The 27,822-nt window shown below is 43.2% G+C and overlaps 1 protein-coding gene across 3 annotated transcripts in view; it reads right to left on the bottom strand.

Annotated features, from left to right (window-relative positions):
• PAG1 (phosphoprotein membrane anchor with glycosphingolipid microdomains 1) overlaps positions 2,161–27,822 on the bottom strand; it is a 168,403-nt gene continuing 142,741 nt past the window's right edge. For all 3 annotated transcript variants that reach the window (XM_021089173.1, XM_021089174.1, XM_021089175.1), the window contains 5 exons: positions 27,630–27,681; positions 25,982–26,078; positions 22,209–22,813; positions 16,932–16,991; positions 2,161–10,614 (listed from right to left, as the gene is read on the bottom strand). In XM_021089173.1, coding sequence (XP_020944832.1) covers positions 10,246–10,614; positions 16,932–16,991; positions 22,209–22,813; positions 25,982–26,078; positions 27,630–27,681 — 1,183 coding nt within the window. In that variant the 3' untranslated portion in view covers positions 2,161–10,245. The remainder of the gene's footprint in view (positions 10,615–16,931; positions 16,992–22,208; positions 22,814–25,981; positions 26,079–27,629; positions 27,682–27,822) is intronic.

The following is a 27,822-nucleotide window of genomic DNA, read 5'->3' as shown; positions in this document are numbered from 1 at the left end:
TCACAGAGGTAGAAAGGGAAATGAATGAATGATTTTTTTGTTTTACTTATTTATATTTTATTTTATTTGTCTTTTTAGGGCCACACCTGAGGCATATGGAGGTTCCCAGGGTAGGGGTCAAATCGGAGCTGTAGTCACTAGCCTACACCACAGTCAAAGCAACACCAGATCTGAGCCGTGTCTGTGACTTACACCACAGCTCGTGGCAATGCTGGATCCTTAACCCACTGAGCGAAGCCAGGATCGATTGAACCTGCGTCCTCATGGATGTTAGATTCATTTCTGCTGAGCCACTAGCGGAACTCCTACTTATTTATTGTTTAATCCTTAAAAAAAATTAGCATGTAATTGATTTACAATGTTGTGCCAATTTCTGAATGAATAATTTTCAACACTAAGAAAGAAGGGTGGTTCCATATGATGAAACTTTCACACATCTTACCTCCCCCACATAGTAGGAAGTGAAGCCAGGGTCTGAAACGGAGTGGACCAGGCTCTTCCTGTATTTGCCTTGAGGTTGCCATCATTTCATCACGGGCAAGAAAGCAAAGCCCCGGGGGCAGCTCAGACTTGGATGTGGCCTGTGGACATGGTAGCAGCAAGGCCACTGCAGTCACTGTCTTGAGGTGGCTCATGTGACCCCTCTCCCCCTTCCTCTGACTCCTCTAACCTCAGTTACCCCCAGCAGCCTCGCCTGGGTTTGCAATGCCCACTGTGAGAGTCAAGGGTGGCACCAAGGGCGGTTTGGGTTTAAGACTCCTCAAACTGACACTCGTCTTGGAGTGAGTCGGGGTGGGAATCTACTGCGCAGGGAGGCGTTGGTTCCTTTTAGAAATAGGCAGGTCAGCCTGGACCAAGTTAGAAACAGCATATGTAGATACGTATGTAGGCATGAATGTATGCATTTACTTTTTAGGACTGAACCTGTGACTTATGGAAGTTCCTGGGCTAGAGGTCGAATCGGAGCTGGAGCTGCAGGTCTACACCACAGCCTCAGCAACACCGGATCTGAGCCTCATCTGTGACCTACACGGCAGCAATGTCAGATCCTTAACTCACTGAACGAGGCCAGGGGTGGATCCTGCATTCTTGCCGGACTATGTCAGGTTCTCAATCCACTGAGCCACAATGGGAACTCTGGGAACAGTATTTATAATGGTGAGGGTGGTATGGGGGCAGGAGGATCGTGAAAAAGACCCAGAGAAGGGGTTGGGTCTGGGGGATCTTATAAGAGGCAATTTATGGGTTTGGGGGTATCCTGGAGTAGAGGGGCACAGATACAAAGAAGACAGGATCATGCCCTTTCCAGCCCCGTGGGGTCTGTCTTCTGTGATTAGGAAGAGGGCAACCATTTGCTCTAAGACTTCCTGCTGCATCATACACCCCTGGCCCTCAAGCAGGTGGGGTTTCCTCCTGGCCTGGGGCATGATTTGCTCCCAGCTTGCATTTCTTCACTGGAGTGACTGGTAGATGTTATGATGAACCCATAAGGCCATCAGCATTTTCCCAGACTGGCTGTGAAGAAGGTCTGACAGCATTTACAAGGCATTTAGCATGTACAAGTGCCACGCTCACTACCTCACTGGGGATTATCAAGACAACCTTGTTAGTAGGTACTAAACTACTAGCCCTCACTTCTTATGTGAAAACAGGGGTAGGAAAAAAGTTCCGCAGCCTCCTTAAAGTCACCATGGAGCTGGGGTTTAAACTTCAGGTCCTTTTCTGAAGTGTTTGTGACTCCAACAAACACTTGTGACTCCTTTCATCGGACACAGACTTCTTCCTGCAAGGTGGCAAGTTCAGTGTTAACCCCAAACCCTGGTGATGCACTAAAGGCATATAAATTAGCCATTCTCTCTCTCTCTTTTTTCAGCTTTTTAGGGCTGCACTCAAGGCACATGGAGGTTCCCAGGCTAGGGGTTGAATCAGAGCTACAGCTGCTGGCCTACGCCAGAGCCACAGCAACACGGGATCCGAGCAGTGTCTGCAACCTACAAGGGAATGTCGGTTGGATCCTTAACCCATTGAGTGAGTCCAGGGATCGAACCTGCAACCTCATGGTTAGTAGTGGGATTTGGATTCGTTTCCCCTGCGCCACAATGGGAACTCCCAAACTAGCCATTCTTGATCTTCCCAAATACCAAAGGCGTTTTAACAAGCTTTTATAGAAAACTGACCTTTATTACAATTAAAAAAGAACAAAGACAATTTGATAAGTGCCTTTAATTACAAGGTACCTGCTATTTACATGTAATTATACTTTTATATACAGCTTGAATAAAGTTCATTACATGTAAACTATAAGATATGACAAGTTAAACTTCAGCCTTTCGGGAACATTCAGAATAGAAATACTATGAGCAGAAAAACACAGAAAACAAATATCTGTTTCAGTTCCTTAGGTACCATTACTGGATCAATGATCAAGATCTGGCCACAGAAGAGAATCATAAATATGCCTCAAATTGAAACTTAATCTTAACATGACTAACCATATTGCTATTACTTAAACCCTAAACATAATTAATAATTGGATCATTAAAAACAACACAATTTTAATTGTTATAGCACCTTTCTTCCAGAGTTCAAAGCATTTGTATTTATAGTATCTCATTTGTCCCCATAACATCCCTATGAGGTAGGCAGTGGTTGGTATCATTATCCCCATTTTGTATATGGAGAAACTGAGGCACAGAGTAGTTAATCATTTGTTCAAGGTCGCACAGTAAATTCAATGCTGGAACTGGGACCACGGAGCCAGGAGCCTGTCTTCAAAACCAATGCTTCTCTTTAAACTGTCTCCTCTGAGAATTTAATTCAGTACCTCAATTCACATTTCTAAGAAGTAAAAAGTGTGCTTTTTGTTCCCCCATAAAAATTGTTGAAATACTCTAGGTGAGAAATAAACATTCTGGGCCAGATGGTAGACTGATGCTATGTTTGTCTAGAAAGAGTGCATGGAAGTCTTTTGTTGGTTTTGTGTTTTCGTTATGCAGCGTTTCTTTCCCCAGTTTAAAAAAAAGTTAGAAGGAAACATATTTGAAAGGATGCCTCTAGTTACCTACAGATTTTGCCTGGAGTAGCTATACTATGCTATCCATGAACAAGATTTGTTCCTGAGTTCACCAAGAAGAAAATACCTAAACAATAATTTAGAGATAATTTTTCTCAATCTTATACATGTTTACAGAGTGTTCCTTAAGAGACAGACTCAGGGTGCTAGGAAGCGTGTTGGAATAAAACATTTTCCAGAGTCACGCATGCAGGGGCGGGAAATCTTAGTTCAAATTTTACTTCTAATCCCTGCCTTGATTGCCCCCTACCCCAATCAGCGACATAGTTGGTACTCAGAAAAAAAAAAAAAATTTTTTTTCAAAGTGTCAAAATATGAGACATTACAGAACTCTCTCCAGCGCTTGTTGACTTGGATGTAAGATTCAACTTTCTCAAGTTTTTCGAGCTTCTCCGCAAGAAGGGAGCACTGCTAAACGTCCTGCCAGTTTTCCAGGATGTGAGCAGGCAGCCACCAAGGGGCCCACAGGAATTAAGTTTCTAGTGAGGCTCCAGGAAAAACAAGAGAAGCTCCTATTTGAAAGGATAGAGGAGTTCCCGTCGTGGCTCAGTGGTAACGAACCCAACGAGTATCCATGAGGATGCAGGTTCGACCCCTGGCCTTGCTCAGTGGCTTAAGGACCTGGCATTGCTGTAAGCTTCGGCACAGGCTGAAGACACAGCTCGGATCCTGTGTTGCCGTAGTTGCGGCTGTGGCAGGCAGGCAGGCAGCTGTAGCTCCAATTTGATCCCTAGCCTGGGAACTCTTCTCTATGCCACAGGTGGGGCCCTAAAAAGCAAAAAAAGATGTGAAAAAAACAAGCAAGCTTACTGGATGGGCCATGATCATCCTGTCAGGTTCACTTATGGGTTTTACCTGAAAAACACACGAAAAACTTGTCAAAGGAATGTTCAGAGCACAATGCACGCCTTTGGTTTCAGTCTCTTCGCCTAAGGAAAGGCACTGCTGTCTTTCAGGGAAGCCTTTGCTTCCTCAATGGGGAGCTAAAATTACATTTCTTTTTCTCCTGAAACTTAAAAAAAAGAAAAGGAAAGAGTCTGTTGACACTCATGGTTTCCCACTTCTTGAGTTAAAAAACAAAATAAAACCAGATATGACAACAAGATGGTTCCTAACCCGCTGAGCCACAATGGGAACGCCCTCAACAGAATTTTTTACAAGTTCTTTTCCATGGCCCCTTAGTGCCAACCAGGCTCATGAAAGATATAAGGAAGAGTGTACATGGTTTAACAAATTTCATGACAAATAACCCTTGGCATCTGCTTCTGCGGGTGGATCTATCCTTATCTAGGCTGCTTGTGATGCTGAAAAATGTCAGCTGGCCAGAACTGTTTGCATGCGGGTGGTGGGGATTGGTTCTGGGCTGCCAGGCAGGGTCTGAGCTACCAAGAGGGTAATTTGGATTGGAAAGGAGGAAATAGAACATCCTAAGAGTAGCAGACTCAGAGGGGCTGGGGTGGCGCTATGAGAAGTGACAGCGGTTAAAAAATTCCCAGTACTGAAAACCACTTTCCTGCTCCTCTGTGAACTGGACAAGTTGACCAACACAAAGACCTTTTGAGACAATGAATCAGAGTGATGCCAACTGTCATGAATTATTTTTGAGTATTTTTGAGTAAGAGGAGTACTTTGAAACTGATTGGGACTCCCTAACATATAACATATCACTTTTGGGGGAAAGTATTTTTATGGGGAAAAAAGTGCACGCACAATGAAATGCAAATTCCTATTCATTCATTTATATTTCTAACTTTCCCTGAAAACATGAGGCATGTTGATACACTGCAATATTTAAAAGGTAACATCAAGACATTTTCCTGTTGCCAGTTTAACATACAGAAATATGAAGAATGACAATTACCAACCTCTATAATTCATTACACAAGGTGATCTGAGACGGAGCACAATACAGTTTTCAAAAACACCTACAGTTTATAAGTGGGGAGCAAGAAAAATTAAAAATCTAATTGCCTTGAGAGAAATATATTATCAAATTGAATACTTCAAATGCCTTTTTCAAAAGCAAAAATTGTATGTCTCATTTCATCTGGCATTAAGAAAACCTTAACTACAACTTACTAGTTAAAGAAAAGAAGAACCTGAAAAAAACAACAAAATACTTCATAAATATCAGAGACTGGATGTAAACACAACTTTAAAATGAGCCATAGAGAAGAAAAAAGAATGTTTGTTCTCTTCTGGACCATGATTTTATTTAATTTACTTTGGTAATTCCAGATGAAGATTCCAATTTAGCACAGTTTCTGCATGGATCTCTTCAAGTCAAATACTTTTCTAAGTGTGTACAACTTGTCTAACGACACTGTCAGGTATAATGTATTGAAGAAAAGGTACAATACAGAGCAAGAAAGTACTAGCATAGGACAAGACATTTAGACTTCACTGCAAATAAAGCCATATTTGATAGTAGAGACGCATGTTCCTATTTTCACATCAGTCATTTATTAACACCAAACATTACACTTTAACTTTTCCCAGTGACACAGTACAGTACGCCTGTCAAGATTTCCAGGAAATAACCATCCATACCTACTGTGCTTCCAGCTGCCAAAGCGAAGCTGGCTGGGGTACCAGAAATCAACACTTTCAAAAGAATGGCTTTACTAGACCACACGGACTCATATTAACCATTACCAGGAACACTGAAAAAAAAATGGCATTTACTCATTTACAAAATCCTAAGTCAGTCTTGAACTCAAGCTCTGAGATTCTATAGTCCCTTCACTTCCCCATCAGAGAAGCTCTACTGCATGCCATTCTCTACAGCTGCCTGTTAAATTCTGTGCTAAAATCTCATGGTTTCTAAAGAAAGTGAAATAAGATGTCCCCATGTGAGCTTCTGCTTCTGCCACCTGGTGGTGGTGGTGGTGGGGTCACCTCACCATGGTGCCATCCTGGCTCATGTGGCTTTTTGTCGATTTCTGCCAAATCTCTTCTCAAACACCTGTCTGAGGAGGACACCTATTTTCACTTCCTTCTGTCAGATGGGACATGTAGGGAGTTGCATGACTAAAACTATTCAAATACACCACCGTTTTTCTGCTAAGAGAATGATGTACATAATTTAAAATTTGAATTCATTAATTTGAAAGATTAAATGAGGTCAGCTTAAAGTTTTCCTGTAATTACCAAATAAAAATGATTGAAGAACCATTTCTTCTGTTCTGCTTTTATGACAACAGTCATCACACTAGCAGAATAAACATTCAAAATACATAACAGGATGTATCCTAAGTACCAGAGCAACTTCATATATATATGTATGTATATATATGCATGTGCATATATATATACATGTGTGTTTGTATGTATTTTGTGTATCTACCTATATACACACACTACATACACACACATGATATAGTTACTGGTAAAAGTAAGTAAATGCTCTAATTTGAAAATTGAAATCAAATACAAAAAATAGATTGAGTGACATGCTGATGTTAAGTTTTGGTTCTTTGTGTTGACTACCTATTGCTAATTTAGCACTCAATCAGAATTAACTCTTGGATTTCAAAGGCAGATAAATCAGTAATTAGCCTTTTTTCTCCACAAAGGAGAGTGGTACCTTCACAAGCTTTAATAGACCTAATGATGTCATTTATCATTTAGTGCAGGGCAGGAAAAAAAAGGTTTGCAGCAAACATATCTGCAAAAACACCTTTCTTCTAGAATTCAGAATTTCCTTAAATATTTCACATAAAACAGGTTATACTTTACTGCTGATATTTGAGAAACAGTAAAAGCAGCATAAAAAAATTCTTCAAAACTTTCAAAATGTCTGAATAAAAACAAAGATCCTGCCTTTAGGCAAGATGGCTTCTAACTCTGATTTATGACAGAAAAAATTGGGAGTTCCCATTGTGGCGCTGCGGCAACGAATCCGACTAGGAACCATGAGGCTGCGGGTTCAATTTCTGGCCTCGCTCAGTGGGTTAAGGATCCGGCATTGCCTTGAGCTGTGGTGTAGACTGCAGACATGGCTTGGATCTGGCATTGCTGTGGCTCTGGTGTAGGCCGGCAGCTACAGCTCCGATTCGACCCCCTAGCCTGGGAACCTCCATGTGCCTTGGGTGCAGCCCTAAAAAGACAAAAAGACCAAAAAAAAAAAAAAAATTCTAAATCTTTTTATCTTTTTGCATAATTTCACATAATCTAGGTTATTATAGTTGAATGAATATCTAATATGGATGTCAAAGCTGAATTTTAAAGATACAGTAAACTTTTTTTTGATAATTAGTTTTCATACATTTAAACTGTATAGCATTTAATTCAAGATGAATTTTTTTTAAAAGAAGCCATAGGCTTCCAAATCAAAGATTCTAGCACTTTCAACAAATAAAGTAAAAAGGGATGGAATTCATGAAATACTGCACTATAGAGTCAAAACTGTGATGCTACATCAGTAAATATATTTAAGTAAGGTACCCAATGGTCGAAAGAGCAGAGCCCTATCCCAACCCTCATGGACTTTTAGGATTTTTTTCCTAGAGGTCTTTTATTGATCGATCGATTGATTGATTGATGTCCATGCCTGTGACATGTGGAAGTTCCCGGGCCAGGGATGGAACCGGAGCCACAGTAGTGACAACCCTCGATCCTTAACCACTAGGCAACCAGGCAACTCCCTAGAATTCCTTTCGACACTTTATGTCACAACTTAGTGCAGCTTCTCAAATCAAGAGAGAGATTTCATTGCATACTTCATTGGCCATATGGCACAGCCTTTTATTTCAAAATTTCTGGGGGGATTCTGATAATGAAACTTCAAGATAACATGACCTAAAAAAAGCTTTTTGCTCTAGAAATGGTCTTGCCTTTTAGAGATCATACCCACTTTCTGGCAATAAATAAGACATCATGAAATACAACTTTTGAGCAGTCAGGTATTCACAAAGGACACAACTGCAGCATTCACAAGTAAGTGGGCACTGTGACATGGCTGTCACCCGGTACTAAAGCAACCCCAGGACGTTGAGATTGTTGGGTTAGATTCAGTCACACTAAGCAGTGAGAATCATCTGGCAAAACAGTGCTTAAGAAAGATGTGAATTTCGAGAGCGTGGGGCTTGCACCTTCTTGATAAACTCCCTCCCCATCCAAGGTTATTCTGCCAGGAGCTTCTCATCAAAGATGATTGTGCTTTCTGCACATGAGTCTTCACAGGAAAGACCAGGCTGATTGAAAAATAACCACAACCAATCAACTGACCCCAACCGAGCTATTTTACAATTTCAGAAATGTATTACAGAGCAGTCACAAAATCAAGCCCATGAATGCAAGGGATGGAAAAAACATGCCAGGGAACTGGTCCCTACAATTTTCAAGATGCTTCATTGTCTCAATTGCATTCTTTGTCAAAATGAATGAAAACAGCAAGATTATTCAATCTGAAAAGTCACAGATGTCACAGGGGTATAGAGTAATTGCCTCTTTTTGTTTTTTCTTTAGCAGTGAAGGAAAAGCTCCTTTTCTGAAGCCCACACGGCATAATAGCACTTCAAGCAGGTTCCTTTGGAAATCAAAAGTGAACAAGTTTCCCAATGTTGGCTTTAGAAAATCTAAAGAGATGATTCAATTCAAACCAGGCTGAGCTCTTAATCTGAGTGATTTCAGCCATGAATTTTTGTAAAATGAAGGGAAAGAAAAAATTCCCAATAGGCAATTTACATTTGCAAGCACTGGGCTGCAGAATTCATCATCTTTTTCTTAAAAACGTGGCTCAAACTTAATGGAATTATAATACCTTCATGAGGTTAAACATTCACAGTCAGCCCTAGTCATCCCTGTTCCTCTTTCCATTTTTACTGTTTCAAACATTTCAATATTGCCCACCACAAACCACTGAAAATCATCATTTATGTTTACTCCACTTATTTCTTCAGGGAGCCAGACGATTTTGACCAGGAGGCTCCAAGTACCATTTGAAAAACTGAGTCTTTAAAAACTTTCCATGTTTTAAACACTTGGTAAGAAAAAAGGTAACAGCCACTTGAAATTATCCAGCTTATGTGCTTTATGGTGTCTTTTCAAAATGACAATATAAATCATTGTACATAAAAATCAAAGTAGTTAATATACATTTTTATCTGGCACTTTCTAGAAATTAGGCGTTAAACATAAAATACCTTATAAATTTATGTAAGAAAAATAAATGTTTATATTTTAATCTCAGATAGATTACCTTAGGGTAGCAGTTCCTTTAGGAAATTCCACTCCGTTTTGGTGTGGCAGCAGAGATCATCAGAAGTACACATTCAAGTCCAAAGCCCTGGGGAGATGGATGCAGTGGCTGCCAGCCAAATGTGTGGTCTGTGTCCCAAGATAGAGATTAAGGCTCTCTGTTTTGGAGCAGTGAGCTCTGGGCTAAAACAAGTACAGAAGTACCATAGTATTCACTGAAAATACTGAAAAGGCTCTGAAGGCTTTCAAATACAGGGGGACCAAAACATTTTGACTATAAAAATAAAATAAAGCATCTAAAAATGACTTCAAGTACTCTGGGAGAGGCTGCACACATGGAGTGCCAAAATCAGAAGGAATGAAGCGCGAAGGAACTCAAGCGGTGTCCCCCCCATCGCAGCCCCCAGCCGCTGGGCTCCGATTCCCAGCTGCAGCCCTTTGAGGGGGGCGGGGAGCTGACAAACCACAACCGCAGTTTCTCACCACTGTCAAACACCTGTGCTGAAGGCCAAGGCCCAGCCTTGCGGGAGAACATCCTTGGAGAGAACCATTATAAATCAGATTTCCAGGGGGGGAAAAAGCCATTCATTTTACCATTAGGAGCAGAGAGCCAAAAGGGAACCCCAGCTCCGGAGAATGGCAGTGTTTCAGGGAGGTGAGCTGTGGTTTGTGATGAGAGCCCTTCTTCCGCACTGCAAAGGTTCCTTCATGAACAGGGCGAGGCTGCTGACAGCTGAGATCCTTCCAGAAGGAGCGGGGGCGGGAAGGGCAGTGTGCTGGGGTGTGCCAGGGCCTGGCAGCAGGGTATGTACCTTCACTGTTCCCCAAACTGACAAGCAGCTCTGGAGTCTCCAATCGTTTCCGTTTCCTAAAGCAGCATATAAGGAGTGGCTGACGTCGCTTCTTTTCTGCAGCGGCACTGTCCCCGACAGCTGGTCCTACGCTGGCTGAGCCATCCTCCAGTCTGGCTGCTAGAGCCTGGTGATGTCCCGGCTTTGCTGCAAGTCCCCGATGCTCTCGTAGTCATTCTCCTTTGGGCAAAGGCTGCGGTGACTGCTGGTCTCCGGGGCGGCCTTTTCTTCCTCTCTGTTAAGAGTCTGTATTGCTTCATAATCCGGCTCCGGCTCCTCGCTGGGCCTCCCTGCTGCTGGGAGTGTGCTGACGCTGTTTGGGGTTTTCTCAAAGTCTTTAACTGTAGCATAGAGGTCGTTACAGGAGGAGGGCGACCTCTGAGCAGCCACTTGGATGGAGGTGTAGGTGGATTCCAGTGCTTTAAGTGACTGTCCCGATTTGTTCCCTGACTGTCCTTGTTTATTTACTGATGAGTACATGGCTGAGATCTGGAAAAAAAAAAAAAAACAGGTGGGAAGTGATAAAGAAGCTTCAAGCTTGATTTCTCCCTCCCCCTCCCGCCCCCTTTTTAATGACAAACTAGAGTCTTAAGCATTATTGGGGGGCGGGGGGAATGTGTGAGTGTGTGTGTCCCTTTAAGATTTTTTTTTTTCCCCTATTAGGGCTGCATCCGAAGCATATGGAAGTTCCCAGGCTAGGGGTCTAATCGGAGCTGTCGCTTGCTGGCCTATGCCACAGCCACAGCAACGCCAGATCTGAGCCAAATCTGAAACCTACACCACAGCTCACAGCAACACACTAGGTCTTTAACACACTGAGCAGGGCCAGGGATTGAACCTGAGTCCTCATGGATACTAGTTGGGTTCATTACCATTGAGCCACAATGGGAACTCTAAGATTTTTTTTCTGATTCTTCCCAGGCTTTATTGAGTTCTTACTGACATTTAACACATGTGAGGTTCAGGTATACAGGAGGCTGGTCTGATACACATACTGTGAAGTACTGTGCAATGATTACCACAAGAAGGTTAGTTAACTCCATTACTGCAATTACCTTTTTTTTTTTTTTTTTTTTTTTGGTGCGTGGTGATAAGAACATTTAAACTTTATTTTCTTAACAACTTTCAAGTACAGGCAGTTCCCTCAGTGGCTCAGTGGTAATGAACCCAACTAGTTTCCATGAGGACTCAAGTTTGATCCCTAGCCCTGCTCAGCAGGTTAAGGTTCCAGCATTGCCATGAGCTGTGGTGTAGTCACAGATATACTCAGATCCCATGTTGCTGTTGTCGTGGTGTAGGCCAGCAGCTGCAACTCCGATTTGACCCCTAGCCTGGGAACTTTCATATGCCATGAGTGCAGCCCTAAAAAGACAAAAAACAAAAACAAAAATAAAACCTTTAAAGTATATAATACAATCTTATCAATTCCAGTCACCATGTTGTACATTATATATAGAACTTATAGAAGTTTGACCCTTTTTGACCAGCATTTTCCCATTTCTTCTACTCCCCAGCCTGCGGCAACCACCATTCTGGTCTATTTCTATGCATTTGGCTTATTTATTTATTTTCACTAAATTTTGTTGAGTTTGGCTTTTTTAGATTCCACATAAATAAAAAACATCCAGTATTTGTCTTTTTCTGTCTGACTTATTTCAATAGTGTCCTTAAGGTCCACCCATGTTGCTGCAAATGGCAGGGTTTTTCTTTTTCATGGCTGAATAATATTCCATTAATTATGTATACCTATGTATGTGTGCATGTGTACAAAAATTACATTTTCTTTATTACTCCATTATTGTAATTACATTGTATCCATTCATTAATGGACACAATGACTTGGCTATTGTGAATAGTGCTGCAATGAACATGGGTTACAGTTACCTCTTCCAGATAGTGATTTCATTTCCTTCAAATATATACCCAGAAGTTGGTCCTTCATTATTTGTCCTAATCCTGAAGTACAAAACTAAAGAACAATTACATGTGCTATCTACAACTTGGCAATTAGCATCATTCCATGAAAATCAGATTCCCTCCAGGTCTGCTGAGGGATCTGAGGAGAGCAGGTAGAGTAGGCAGCTCAAGCCCCCCAGGCACCTGACCAGCAGCATCAGGTTTTTGTTTTTTTCTTTTGCTGTTCAACAGAAACTGAAGAAACACTGTAAATCAACCATACTTTAATCATAAAAAAAGAATGATATTTTACCAAAAAGGGTAGAAAACATATACTAGACTAGTGATTTTCAATAGTGGGGGTTCAAACCAGCAGCGGCAGGATCTGGAAATCTATTTGCAAGGCAAATTCTGGTGTCCCACCCCAGAACCACAGAATCACACACTCTGGGGGTGGGACTCACAAGGGCTGATTCTGATGTCCAATGAAGTGTGAGAAACTCTGAACTAGATGATTTGATACACTTTTCCTGTATCACAATGGTTCAAAAGAGTAGTTCCTGGATTCCGGTTGCCAATATACATACATCTGTCAGAGAATCATTTTCTACTGCTCTACTACTTTTAAAAAAATTTCACTGCATACTGTTGGTTAAATAGACATTTACAAGCAAGGCTAAATGTTTTTCATTGGGACCCCTCCTTCCTGAGGGAAGAGAAGGCTGTTTTCCAAGCACACCTACCTACTCAGTCTCCCTAATAAATCTCATATAGCACTCATATCGGGAGAGATTTTATTTTCTTTGGTAATAAAAATAAATGGACTGAGACTCTGAGGGGATACTGTTTTATTGTTAGAAATCATGGTTGGAAGGAAGTAAAAATATCCTTCGTTACCTGTATTTATCTTTGCCGTAGCCATTGGTTTATTCCAACACCCAGGAAATAAGTGAACATACTTGCTGACAGATGCTTGGCTTTGCAAGTGCAGAGACTGTCCTGCTCTCACACGTTTCACATACTGCGGAGGAAGCTTCCAGCTGGCCTCCGAAGCTTCTTAAGTCACGCCTGATGCATGTTAACTGGTCATTTGCATGAGAACTTTTCACTACAGGCTGGTGGCTCAGATTTGCCAGGCCTTCACCAGCCAAAGGTTTCCAGTCAGAGAAATAATTTTTGGGAAACTCTTGCCCTGTTGATCAGACCATTTTCATGACTATCAAATTAACCTTCTCACCTTAGAGGTTTTCCATGAAAAAATGACCTTCAAAATGAAGAATGAGAATTTCTTTCAATTTAGGACTAATAATAAAATAAAAAAACCTCCACTTTTCATAGTGAGATGAAAACATATGGAAAGTTTTATTTAAAAGGTGGTTCAAGCCAAAAATGTGGACAGATTATAAAAGGGTAAGTCATGGATGACTGTGAGAGGGTAGCCAGCATCTCATTTTTATTCCTACTTTCAGGGGTAACATCAAAGACGACAAACACACCTTTACCTACGAGGGAAACAAGAGTGGGTCCCTCTCTACCGTTTCTGGTTTCTGTTTCTCTTCTCTACTTTCCTCCCCATGGTTTCTGCTATTAATGCCTCCTACTTGTTGGGTCTCTTGGCATTTACAGCCTTTTTAATTTTATTTATTAATTTTTCTTTTTCTTTTTTTGGCCACCCCATGGCATTTGAAGTTTCCGGGCTAGGGATCAGATTCAAGCCACAGTTGTAGCAATGTCAGATCCTTAACCCACTGTGCCAGGCCTGGAAGCGAACCTGGGTGCCAGCATTCCAGAGATGCCACCGATCCGGCTGTGCCACAGTAGGAACTCCTATTTTATTTTATTTTACTTTTTTTTTTTTTTTAAATTACAGGCTCTTTCTTTAACTTGCAACTTAACATTACCTCTGGACACGAACCGAATGTGCAGAGGGTGTCTTTGTAAATTTTAACTCTAATCGTTTTTCAAGTCTTCTGATATTCCTTTTAAATATTTGTCTTCTACGACTATTATTTTTATTCTGAAATAGGTTTCTCTTCAAGCCTCTTTGCCATTTAATTTTCCAATTTTTCTTTTTTTTTCATTTTTAAAGTTTTATTGAAGAGTTGATTTACAATGTGAAAATTTCTGCTGTATAACAAAGTGATTCAGTTATACACATACACACATCCATTTTTTCTCAGATTCTTTCCCCACATAGTTTATCACAAAATACTGGGTAGGGTTCTCTGTGTTATATGGCAGGTCCCCATTGGCCAGTCATTCCATATACCTCCTGTACATATGCCAATTTTTCTCCTTAAAATCTTCATTATTATTCAGTCTAAAGTTGTTACTAGGTGCTCATAAATTACTCCCTTTTCCTCATTTCCTTTCTTTTTGTAATCAACCATTTCCCCATCATTTTATTAAATTGGGATAATAGTACTTAAAATTCAAGTCTCATTTTTAGTCTGGACTGTATACTGTTACATTACATGAATATAAAAATAAACAATTTCCATATTCATTCTTCCTAAATCTTCTTAAAATGAGTATGTGGGAATCACCGTTCTTTATTCTGTGTTAAGCATTCATCAGTAGAACTTGGCCCTGTTTTTTAAAAGCCACAAACAAATGTAAGGTAAGAGAAAAGTAATTTAAAATTTTACATAGTCTGGATTGATTTTAAAGGATTAGCTTCTAGGTCTCTTAATTCTACTTTCTTTCTCAAATGGGATGGCTCTGCTACAGTGAAAAATGCTGGCGGGGGCAAAGGAGCTGCCACGGGCCCCGGTGGGAGGGCTCTGCCTTAGTCTCCAGAGGGGCGGCCACAATGCAGGTGGAAAAGGGTGCGGGGTGTGGGTGGGGCGATGCAGGAAAGTTACTTTACTTTTTTATTTATTTTTTTGTCTTTTGTCTTTTTAGAGCCACACACATAGCATATGGAAGTTCCCAGGCTAGGGGTCCAATCAGAGCCACAGCTGCGGACCACAGACACAACAACTGGGATCCAAGCCACATCTATGACCTACACAACAGCTCACGGCAACACTGGATCCTTAACCCACTGAGCGAGGCCAGGGATCAAACCTGCGTCCTCATGGATACTAGTTGGGTTCGTTAACCGCTAGCCATGACAAGAACTCCAGCAAAGTTATTTTAAACATAGAATTGAAGGGACTGGTTACTGACTATCTGAGGACAGTGAGAAAAATGGGGTGTTAAGGATGACCCCAGGGTTTTGACTTGTGCCACCAGGTGGAGAGATGGCAGGTCCATCTCTTGGAGCTGGCAATAGGAAGAGGGTAGGGCAACATTACCTAAGAAAAGCACCTTGGACTTTCAATGTGGGCTGAAAGTCTAGCTTTTTTTTTTTTAATTCAAAAAAATTTTTTTTTGTCTTTTTAGGGCCGCATCCATGGCATATGGAAGTTCCCAGGACAGGGGTTGAATCAGAGCTGTAGCCATTGGCCTACGCCACAGTCACAGCAATGCCGGATCCAAGCCACTGTCTGTGACCTACACCACAGCTCATGGCAACGCCAGATGCTTAACCCACCGAGCGAGGCCAGGGATCGAACCGGCATCCTCATGGATACTAGTCATGTCCGTCACTGCTGAGCCATGACAGGAACTCCCTCCAGCCTCATATTTAATATTGCAAATACTATATAAGAAGCGATGTTCCTGCATATGTACATTGCTTCTGCACCTGTGCAAATTCTACTATGCGAGGCATGCCAGAAAGCGGTTATATGCAGCTGGATACACTAAGGTGTTTGGCTTTCTCTGAGCCTAGCTTGACATCGTAACATAAATAAGTGGCTTTTACAATTTATTTTTTTATTTTTATTTTTTTAAATTTTTTCGTCTTTTTAGGGCTGCACCTGCAGCATATGGAAGTTCCGAGGCTAGGCGTCCAATCGGGCTTTTTCATTTTTAAACGCTTCACTGAAAGTTTAACGAGCCATCTTTAGCCCAGGAGAATATATCATCCTTTCTTGCTGGTGGCCATGTCTTACCCTACTTCCAGCTGGAAGTGTACTTCCTAAAGTTTCCTGCTCAATGTCTTCCAAATTTCCTAAAGCTTTTCTCCCAGACTAAAGCAAATTCTCTACACCCACCTACTCCAATCTCCTGCATTTTCCAACCCACTATTAACTTTCGTCTAAACAGGGACTTTCTCACTGATTAAAGTTCCCATACTTACATTTCTCTTTTCCTATTCCTCTTTTCTCCCCTTCCCCTTCTGTTTTTGTCTGCTCTATTCTTTATTATAGGAGCTATCTGGTTATTTAAAAAGTAACAGGAGTTCTCATTGTGGCTCACCGGAAACAAATCTGACTAGGAACCATGAAGTTGCAGGTTCGATCCCTGGCCTTGCTCAGTGGGTTAAGGATCTGGCATTGCCGTGAGCTGTGGTTTAGGTAGCAGACGTGGCTTGGATCCTCTGTTGCTGTGGTTGGAGCGTAGGCTGGCAGCTATAGGTCCAATTAGACCCCTAGCCTGGGAACCTCCATATGCTGCGGGTACGGCCCTAAAAAGAAAAAAAAAAAAAAAAGCAACAAAACTCATGATATCCCTTATACGTGGAACATAATATAAAGTACAAATGAACCTATCTACAGAAAAGAAACAAACTCATGGACTTGGAAACAGACTTGTGTTTGCTGAGGGGGAGGGAGTAGGATGGACTGGGAGTCTGGGGTGAGTAGATGCAAACTTGCATTTGGCATGGATAAGCAATGAGATCTTGCTGTACAGCACAGGGAACTATATCCAATCACTTGTAATGGACCATGATGGAGGATAATGTGAGAAAAAGAATGAATATATATTATAAGTGGGTCACTTTGTTGTACAGCAGAAACCGACATAATATTGTAAACCAAGTATAATAAAAAATAAAAATAAAAAGTAACAAAACTCACCTCTTCTTCTGTGAGAGTTGGGTCTTCTTCCCGGGATTTGTATGACAACGAACTAAATCTCTGTTAGAACAAACATACACCAAGAGAAGGGAAGTGGAAGTCAATAATCCAACCTTTTTTGTGCATATGCTTTGATGCATCTATATACAAAAACATTTTCAAATGATTTTTTAGGGAAGATACTATTTTCTGTAAAGAAATTATGTAAAGCATCTGAGGAATAGACACAACCCAGTAGTATTATACTTAGAACAATTTCTTCTAATTTTACATCTGAATCTGTACCTACTAATAAACCAAATAACTATGCAGACTACTTTTTCAATTACTAATTGTCACTGAATGATTGACCATCAATAAAAAATTGGTAATTAAAAAACAATGTCTTTATCAAATACTTGAATTCTATGTTTCTACAATTTGTATGAGTCAGGAAGATGCTTTTTTTTTTGGCTTTTTAGGGCCAGACTAGAGGCATATGGAGGTTCCCAGGCTAGAGGTCTAATCAGAGCTACAGTTGCTAGCCTGCACCACAGCCACAGCAATGCAGGATCCAAGCCAAGTCTGTAACCTACATCACAGCTCATGGCAACACCAGATCCTTAACCCACTGAGTGAGGCCAGGGATGGAACCTGCAACCTCATAGTTCCTAGTCGTATTTATTTCTGCTGTTCCATGACAGGAGCTCCAACAAGCTTTTTTTTTTTTTCATCTTAAGACCACACCTGTGGCACATGGAAGTTCCCAAACTAGGAGTCAGAGCTGCAGCTGCTGGCCTACACCACAGCCACAGCCATGCTGGATCTGAGCCTGCATCTGTGACAGCTTGTGGCAACACTGGATCCTAACCCACTGAGTGAGGCCAGGGATAAAACCTGCATCCTCACAGAATCAACGCTGGGTCCTTAACCCACTGAGCCACACTGGGAACCCCATCTGAAAGATTCTCAAATCATCTGGAAACTTTTCCCAGCTAATGGAGACGTCAACTCGCATTCTGTGGCTTGCTCCCTGCCTCATTTCTCAATGAGTTTGGCTCCTGGTTCACTGATTCTCTCTTTAACACATCTCTTGCCTGCATTCTTGCTGACTCAACAAACACAAACACATATCCTTCTAAATTCTTTTCCCTGATCCTTGACGGCCCTGCACTGATCTTGTCCTGCAGCAGATGGAGGTTCCCAGGCTAGGGGTTGAATCGGAGCTACAGCTGCCAGCCTACACCACAGCCACAGAAATGCTGGATCTGAGCCACATCTATGACCTACACCACAGCTCATGGCAATACCGTAACTTTAACCCACTGAGCGAGGCCAGGGATCAAACCTGCCACCTCCTGGTTCCTAGTCGGATTCGTTAACCACTGCGCCACGACGGGAACTCTACCACACACTTTTTTCAACATCTCGCTTCTCCTGGGCATCCTTCCCTTCTGCCCTCTCAAGTTCAAACTCCTTAGTCCACTATCACTGTCATACTAAATACTTCACCCTCTTCCTCATCATGGGTGAACTCAAGCCTCAGGTGAGTCTGTCGTGTGGCTTTGAATGGTCCTACACTTGCTAGCACATCCGGTCCCCAATCTCCTGGCTACGGACTTTGCATCATTTCCTCTCTCCCCAAACCTCCAACACTTCCCTGCCCATCCTCATCCTTAGCTGAGGACCTAGAGAAAACTGAAGGAATCAAAAGAAGTTTCTATAAACTTCTACCCGCCCCCCCACCCGATGTCTGCATTCTCGAATCTTCCTTCCTGCCTCTTGCCACAGATGAACTTCCCACGCTTCTCTTTAAGAGGACCCCTTCCTCCTGTGAACTAGATTATGACTGTCACATTCACTCATAAATTTAAGCTCCAGCAACTCTCCCTATTTTTTCTACATCATCGGCTTCCCCTTCTCTATGGAGTCACCCCCATCAAAAACACATTATTTCTCTGATTCTAAAAACCAAACCAAACCAAACCAAACCAACCCACCCTTCTTTCAGTTCCATCAATTCCCTCATTCTTTTATAGTGAAACTTCTTAGAACAGTTGTCTAAGGAGTTCCTGTCGTGGCGCAGTGGTTAATGAATTCCGACTAGGAACCATGAGGTTATGGGTTAATCCCTAGCCTCACTCAGTGGGTTAAGCATCTGGCATTGCTGTGAGCTGTGGTGTAGGTCGCAGAGGTGGCTCAGATCTGGCATTGCTGTGGCTGTGGTGTAGGCCGGCGGCTACAGCTCCAATTAGACCCCTAGCCTGGGAACCTCCAATATGCCACAGGTGCGACCCTAGACAAGACAAAAAGACAAAAAAAAAAAAAAACCCCAAAACCTCCCAAAAAAACAGTTGTCTAAAAAAGTCACTCAAATAATTTTCCTCTTCCCATACTCTCTCTAAATCCATTTCAGTCTGGCTTCTGCCTCCTGCACTTCAAAGAAATTTATCATGTCAAGGACACCGATGTCCACCACGTGATGACCTCTCCTGACCCAGGTGCTGCAGAGGTCACTGCTTCTTCCCTGAACATTTGCCCCCTGGATTCCAGGACACTGTGCTTTCCCATTTTTCTGTCCTATTTTCATCTCTTCTGCTGGCTCCTTTTCTTTCCTGGACCTGTGTCCTTGGAAATCTTGTAGTTGCCATTCACACTCCCTTAGGTGGTGACCTCATCCCATGACAGCTTTAAAAACAAATCTCTGCTGCTGACTTCCAAATGTACAAAAAGCCCAGCCCGGGCTTTTCCTCGTGAACCTGCTCCTCCATCTGGCTGTTCTCTAATATCTCTTTTTGGACCACTAATATCTATCGCAGACCAAGTACGTCCAGCTCTCACCACCGCCCACATGTTCTCCCAAATTTTCTTTGCCTACAGCCCTTTCTTTCTACTTTGGTTAATGGCAACTCCATCCTTCCAGAGGCTCAGGGGCTCAGGCCCCTCTCGGACTCATCTCTGTTTCCCTTTTTTTTTTTTTTTTTCTTTGTCATTTTTCTAGGGCTACACCCGTGGCATATGGAGGTTCCCAAGCTAGGGGTCTAATCAGAGCTGTAGCTTAGCTGCCGGCCTTCACCAGGGCCACAGCAACTCGGGATCCGAGCTATGTCTTTGACCTACACCACAGCTCATGGCAACACTGGATCCTTAACCCACTGAGCAAGGCCAGGGATCAAACCCGAAACCTCCTGGTTCCTAGTAGGATTCGTTAACCACTGAGCCACTATGGGAACTCCCCAGTTTCCCTTTTCTTTCATCCACATCTGGCCCATCGACAAGTCTCCCATCACTTCCACTGCTTCTTCCTGGTCCAAGCCACATCATCTTTTGTCTTGCTTGTTAGACAACTGGTCTCCTTACTTCCATTCTTCACAGCGGAATTTCATCTCGGTCAGAGGGGTCCTTTCCAAAGCCAGCTTAAGCCATTCTTCTGCTCAAGGCTTTCTAGTGACCCCATGCTTTGAAGATCATAAGCCAAAGCTGTACAGAGTTGGGCCTCTGTTACCTTTCTTCCTACACCTCTTACCATTCTCTCCCCTCTCCAGCCACACCTGGCCCCTTCCTCTGCCCTGGAGAGACTGCACACTCTGGCCTCAGGGCCCTCACCTGGCCATTCCCTCTTCTCCCCTCTAAAAGTGTACAACTCACCCTCTCACCTCCTTTCCCATTTGCTCAGTGCCCCTTCACAGCCAGGCATACCCTGACCACACTATTCACAATTTTACTGCCACCCAATTTTCCCAATTCCCCGATTCTGTTTTATTTTTTCCTTTAAACTTTAAAGCCTTCTAAGATACCATATACTTTTCTTATGTACACCTCCCTTTATGCTTCTATCTCCTCACTAAAATGTCAGCTCCATGGGGACAGACATTTTTGTTCATTTACACGTTTTGTTCACTAGTGTATTCCTGGCACCTAGATGGTGCGGCTTATAGTAGGTGTTCATTAAAATCTTTTTGCAAATGAATGCATGAATATTAAACATTTCAAGTTTTCCAAATCACTTAAAACTAGAATGGTGTATAAGGAGATGATGGATTATTCATCCTTGTATTACTATAGAAAGGTAATTTGGTTCCCAGGTGGATATTTCCAGTTTTTAGTGTGACACCTGGAGAACTGCTTACTTAACAATGATCGGACAATTGACTCCCTTATCTTTCAAATGCTTGTAAATAAAAAAGCTTTAACTGCTTTAGGTAGCATAAACTTCACATTAGTTTTATTATCTTTGGTTATACAAAGGGCAACAAATTAGAGTGCATTTTTGCACTTTTTGAATACATTCATAAACACTTTTATTGGTGCTCTCAATGGATGACTTCATGGATACTGGGAACAGCTGAAATGCATTCGGAGAATAAGGAATGACTTCTTGGTATAACCTATATAACCGCTGCCAAGGTTCACCTTTCGATCATAAACTCCAGAAGTTTTTCGAGGCTACTATAGACTGACTAGCCCCGACGTGCCCTTCCTACCAAACTCTGAGAAGAGAGAACCCTGTTTTTTTCTGTGCAGAGAATGGGAATTAGGTATTAGTTGCCCAAAGAAGATGGAGCCTAGTTTAAATCCCAAGGAAATGTTGAGGAAATGCTGACAGCTGGAGATGTGAATTCCAAGCCACTCAGTAGCTCTCATGTGAGCTTATCAGACACACATAGAGAAGGCTATTATTACATTTAAGATGATTAGTTATTAATACATTAGTAATACATCAATTAATGTTTTATTAAAACACTTTAATACATATTATAACTGTGTTGCATATCTACACTTAAGAGTTACAGGTTGTTTAGAAACTGTTACAAAATAAAATCTCTTACTTGATTCATATAAAGGTCTATACATAATAGGATACAGCCGGAGGGGACCAGCTCACTGGTCCCTCCGTCTGTTCCTGTGCTCTGATTTCTGGGACTTGGGGGAGGAGAGAGAGATCACCCCATTTCTGGCTGGCAACAGGTGGGAGAGGCTAAATGGGCAGCCAAGAGTCACGTCTATTTCTTGGTCTTCACAAGGAGGAAAATAATACTTGGCCCCAATTGGACATGATGCAAAAACTGGAAAATACCCAAGGCAGGTGCCAAGAGAGAAATATTTTGTAAACATGAGTTGTCAGTATTTTATGACTCAGAGGAGGGGAAAAAAGTCAAACACAGCTTATACTAAAACAGCTTTCACCATTCAACACGACGGTGCTAGCGGATATTTCTTAGAACAGTGTGCAAATAAAAGCCCGAAGTTTAGCTAGATCCCCAACTGTGGTAAATGCCCCGAAAACAAGAAGCCCACCTTGTTGGTTTCACCGGTTCCCTGCGCGGCGCTTTCTTCGCTGGCCTCACCCTCCGCCTTCTCCTGCGGGTTTTCATTTTCATCCAGAAGTTTCACCGGGACAGGCGGTGGGGCCTCCTCTTCTGGATCACAGGAGTTTCCAAGAATGCTCTCTGCATTAGCACTCTGTCGACACTTTTTGTTTCTGTCCACGGAGGCATATTCGGCAAAGTCTGTTTTGCTGTCGCCCTGAGGCCCCGGAAGCTCTTTCAAAGCGGAAGCCGACTTTGACCTGCTGCTGTGGCCTCGACCCGGGGGAGCGGCTGCCGCCACCTCCTTAATTTCCTTCACGGTTTCATACAAGCAGTCCTCTACCATATTTTCTTGGGAGGAACTATCCTTGAGCACTTCGTACGGCCCTTCCATCCCTGGACCTTGGTCCCCGTCGGCACTTCTCCCGTTGAGCATCGTGTCCACCGCGCTCTCGGGAGGGATTCTGGGAAGCTCCCGGCTCTGATGACACTTGGGCTTCCCTGTGCTGTCTTGGGAGTCCAGCAGATCCGAAGCCGAGGTTTGGACTTCCTCGTAATGTTGCATGCAGGTCATCGTGCTGTCTTCTGAAAGAACTGAGGCAGAGTGCGAGTATTAAAAGTGGAAAAAGACGATTCCTCACATTATTAGTGAAGCAGTAATGTCAAGTGAGGGGAAATCAAGGGACTTGTTTTGTATTTGACTTGAGGCAGCAAATATTGTATGTTTTGATTGTTGGTTAATATTCCTTTTTTGTTTTGCTTTTTAGGGCCACACCCATGGCATATGGATGTTCCCAAGCTAGGGGTCCAAGTGGAGCTGCAGCTGCCACCAGCCTATTGCTACAGCCACAGCAATGCCAAATCCAAGCGGAATCTGCGACCTTAAACCACAGCTTGCAGCAACATGGAATCCTTAACCACTGAGCAATGCAAGATCCAAGCTGCGTCTGCGACCTACACCACAGCTCACGGCAACGCCGATCCTTAACCCACTGAGTGAGGCCAGGGATCAAACCCGCATCCTCATGGATACTCGTCGGGTTTTGGATTCATTTCCACTGCGCCACAATGGAAACTCCAAGTCCCAACCACTTTTCCACTCCCCAGTTTCTGGAGCACTTTCACCTGGGGTAGCAGATCCTCCTCTCACCTCCATTTACTGACAAGGAAGCTGTGGGACACTCAGGATTGATACTGAGGTCTTCAGAGGCCAGTGCCCATTCTCCTCCACTGTGACACAGATGCCTAAACCCGGAGGGCAGAAGTCCACTCCCTCCCCCTCTGACATCATAAGTATTTAGGACACGGTGGAGGGAGGGTGGTAACTTCCGACGGTTGAGGGGTCATTATCATTTTTCCCAGTTACTCCTCAGGACACTATTTCTATTCTCCCCACCAAAGAAAAGTCTTTTTTCTTTTTTAGGGCCAGAGATGAGCACTTTATTCATTCATTTAGTTCTTTATGGAAAAATATAGTGGTACCTACCATGTGTTAGACACTGTTCTAGACTCCAGGGTCTTAGAGAATCCCAGTCTAGTCAGCAAAAACAAGTAGATTAAAAACCATTAAGCTAGGAGTTCCCGTCGTGGCTCAGTGGTTAACGAATCCGATTAGGAACAATGAGGCTGCGGGTTCGATCCCTGGCCTTGCTTAGTGGGTTAAGGATCTGGCGTTTGCCATGAGCTGTGGTGTAGGTTGCAGACACAGCTCAGATCCCGTGTTTGCTGTGGCTCTGGCGTAGGCCGGTGGCTACAGCTCCAATTCGACCCCTAGCCTGGGCACCTCCATATGCCACAGAAGCGGCCCAAGAAAATGGCAAAAAGACAAAAAAAAACAAAAAACAAAAAAAAACCCCATTAAGCTATAGGGAGTTCCCTGTTGGTCTAGTGGTTAGGACTCTGTGCTTTCACCACTGCAGCCCAGGTTCAGTCCCTGGTCTGGGAATTGAGATCCCACATCAAGTCAGTGCACACTATGGCCAAAAAAACCCTGTAATTTATAAACACACACACACACACACAAATACTGTATATAATGTATAAGGACTATTATATTATATAAAGAATACATAAATATATAATATATGAACATGCCTATATAAATGTTTAATATTAAAATTATTTAAATATACATTTACACTTACCTACAGTTATACATAAAGAATATAGAGCGTAGGAGTTCCCATTGTGGCTCGGATCCTGAGTTGGTATGGCTGTGGTGTAGGCTGGCAGCTGTAGCTCTGATTCGACCTCTAGCCTGGGGACTTCCATAGGCCGTGGGTGTGGCCCTCAAAAGCTAAAGTAAAATAAAATATAAAATAAAATAAAATAAAATATAAAATAAAATAAGTAGTCAGGACTTTGGTCAGCTAGAGCATCTGGTGCATGAAGCAGGCAGTGTGCAGAGTGGTCCCTGCCTATGCCAGGACTCAGATGGGGGTTCAAACAACACATCCTCAGCATGCTGACCATAAGATCATAGGAAAATTATTAACCTCTCCGAGCCAGGCAGAACGATGGTCCCCACAGGCGTCCACATCCTAACCCCTGAATTCGGAGAGTGAGTTTCTTCATGTGGCAAGAGAAGAATTAAGGATATAGATGAACTATCAGCTGATCTTAACCGAGGGGTAGTCTGGGTCATCCAGGTGGCCCTAGTGAAATTATTGTGTCCTTGTAAGTCAAAAGTCGGAGGCAAGAGAGTTGGAAAAAGATTTGAAGATGGAAGGAAAGCCAGGACCAAGGAATGCAGTGGTTCTAGAAGCTGAACAGGCAAGGAGCTGGACTCTTCCCTCCAGCCTTGGGGAAGAAATGCAGCCCTGCTGAGACTTTGCTTTTAGCCCAGGGAGACCCAGTTCAGACTTGGACCTCCAGAGCTATAAGTTAATAAGTCCATGTTGTTCTAAGGCACGAAGTTTGTGGTAATTTGTTGCAGCAGCGCAATTTCAGTTGCCTTGCCTGTATATCATGGAGAATAATCCCTATCTTCCAATGCAGTAGTACTGTTAGTAACAGTCATCTTATAGGTTAAATAATAGTGATCTTATAGGGTAGTTGTTAGCATAAATGAATTAGTACACTTACAGATCTTAGAGCAATGGCACACAAAAATCAATGAATACATATTAAATTTTTCATCCAATGAGATTATTTTTGCTAAAACTGGTAGTAATACTAAAAGTGAGGAAGACCACATTTCCTAGCTGTTTTGTTTTGTTTTGCTTTTTAAGGCCACAATAGCGGCATATTGGAGGTTCCCAGGCTAGGGGTCCAATCAGAGCTGCAGCCGCCAGTCTATGCCACAGCCACAGCAACGGGGGATCTGAGCCACATCTGTGACCTACCCCCCAGCTCACGGCAATGCCAGAACCTTAACCTGCTGAGAGGGATCAGCGATCGAACCCGAAACCTCATGGTTCCTAGTCAGATCCGTTCCTGCTGCGCCACAATGGGAACGCCTATATTTCCTAGTTTTTTGAGCTACATTTTCCTTTTTCTTTTTACAGCTGCACCTGCGGCACATGGAAGTTCCCAGGCTAGGGGTCAAATTGGAGCTGCAGTTGCCGGACTACATCACAGCTACAGCAACACGGGATCCTTAACCCAGTGAACACGGCCAGGGATGGAACCCACATTCTCAAAGACACTACGTCAGGTTCTTAGCTGAGCCACAGTAGGAACTCTGAGCTACATTTTCTGAAATCGAGTCCTTTCTGAGGTGATAAGGCCTGTCTAGAAAGCTGGTATTCTTGCGGAACTTACTGTCACCGTTGGTGAGGGCCCCATTCTGCTCGCTGCTGGCAGGCGCATCTGTGGCCAGGCTGGTGACTGAACGGCTGAACATCTCCTTGTCAGAAGGCTGCGAAAACAAAAATGCCAACAGAATCAGACTATGTGGCAGAAGGGAACAGCCATGGCTTTTTCTTTTTTTCCTTTTTTTTTTTTTTTTTTCTTTTTTTTGCTTTTTAGGGCTGCAGGTGCGGCATATGGAGGTTTCCAGGCTAGGGGTGAAATTGGAGCTGCAGCTGCCGGGCTATGCCACAGCCACAGCAATGCGGCATCCAAGCTGCATCTGTGACCTACACCACAGCTCACGGCAACACCTGATCCCTGACCCACTAAGCGAGGCCAGGGATGGAACCCACATCCTCACGGAGCCTAGCTAGATTCGTTTCCACTGTGCCACAATGGTTACTCCCGCTTAGATTTAAATTAAGAGAAATGAAATAACCTCAAGTTCCTTAGCTGTACTAGTCACATACTACGTGCTCAATAGCCCCATGGGGACAGTGGTTGCCGGATCTCCTCCAGCTACAGAACACGTCCATCCTGGTAGAAGGTTCTGTTGGACAGGGCTGTTCTGTCTTCTTTTTGTCTTTTTAGGGCCGCACCTGCGGCATATGGAAGTTCCCAGATTAGGGGTCAAATCAGAGGTACAGCTGCCAGCCTACACCACAGCCACAGCAATGCAAGATCCGAGCCGCGTCTGCAACCTACACCACAGCTCAGGGCAATGCTGAAATCTTAACCCACTAAGCAAGGCCAGGGATCTAACCCGCATCCTCATGGATCCTAGTTGGGTTCATTACCACTGAGCCATGGCGGGAACTCCTAGGGCTGTCCTAAAATTTTAAAGGTCTTGAGAATCTTCCAAAGCCACCATCCAATGTCATGGGTTGACTTGTACCCTCCCCCAATTTCTATCCGTAAGTCCTGGCCCCCCAAACCTTAGAATTGACCTTATTTGGAAATAGGATCGTTGCAGATGAGACTGGTGAAGGTGAGGCTCTTTTTTTGTGAGGCTCCAAGGGGAACTCAGAGAGGGAATACATGCAGAAGGGGAAGATGGTATGAAGAGTGACACGGAGAAAGCCATGTGAGAGTGAACACAGAAACCCAGCATCGCTGGAACTGCCAGCTGACCACTAGAAGCTAGGAGAGTGGCCCAGAAAGGATTTGCCATGGTAGCTCTCAGGAGGAACCCCGCCACCACCCTGATCTCAAATTTCTAGCCTCCAGAAATGTGAGGTGATACATTTCTTACTTAAGCCACTCAGTTTGTGGTCCTTTGTTACTACAGCCCTGGCCGACTAACACACTCAGGCTGGAGCTGGGCAGAGGCAAACCAGAACATCCCTGTGGTAGGCTGGAGGCATTTGAAGATCTTTCCAGAAGGGGCACAAGTGCATATGTTTCAGAAATTCCTAAAAACCTGGCCAATGGCACAGGCCTCTAGCCACGGTGAATATAAACCTACAGAAGGAGGACACAGCCCAGGCAGACAGTTAACTCCAGCTGAGTTCCTTTCCTGGTTTCCTTCAGGTCCTAAGCCTGTAGGGATGGGCCGAGGTAAGTGGCTGATGCTTTAAAACACACACACACAGAGGCAGACATGCACACATGGGCTCACCACATTCATCAGATTCTCGTGGTCCCCGCTGTGCTGTCTTGGCTTCTTTTCTCTGAAACAGAAAAGGAAACGTCGCTGGGACATCCTCCTTGCCATCTGAGATCAAACATATGCTCCCCTTTCCGATCCGAACTTTTATCAACATTTAAATCTCCCTTTTAAGAACCCAGTTTATTTTGCCAAGGAAGCCGAA

The sequence above is a fragment of the Sus scrofa genome, chromosome 4, assembly GCF_000003025.6.
Source record: "Sus scrofa isolate TJ Tabasco breed Duroc chromosome 4, Sscrofa11.1, whole genome shotgun sequence".
NCBI classification, from domain to species: domain Eukaryota; kingdom Metazoa; phylum Chordata; class Mammalia; order Artiodactyla; family Suidae; genus Sus; species Sus scrofa.
Note: the sequence above shows the minus strand (reverse complement) of the source record. Positions and strands in the feature narration are given on the sequence as shown.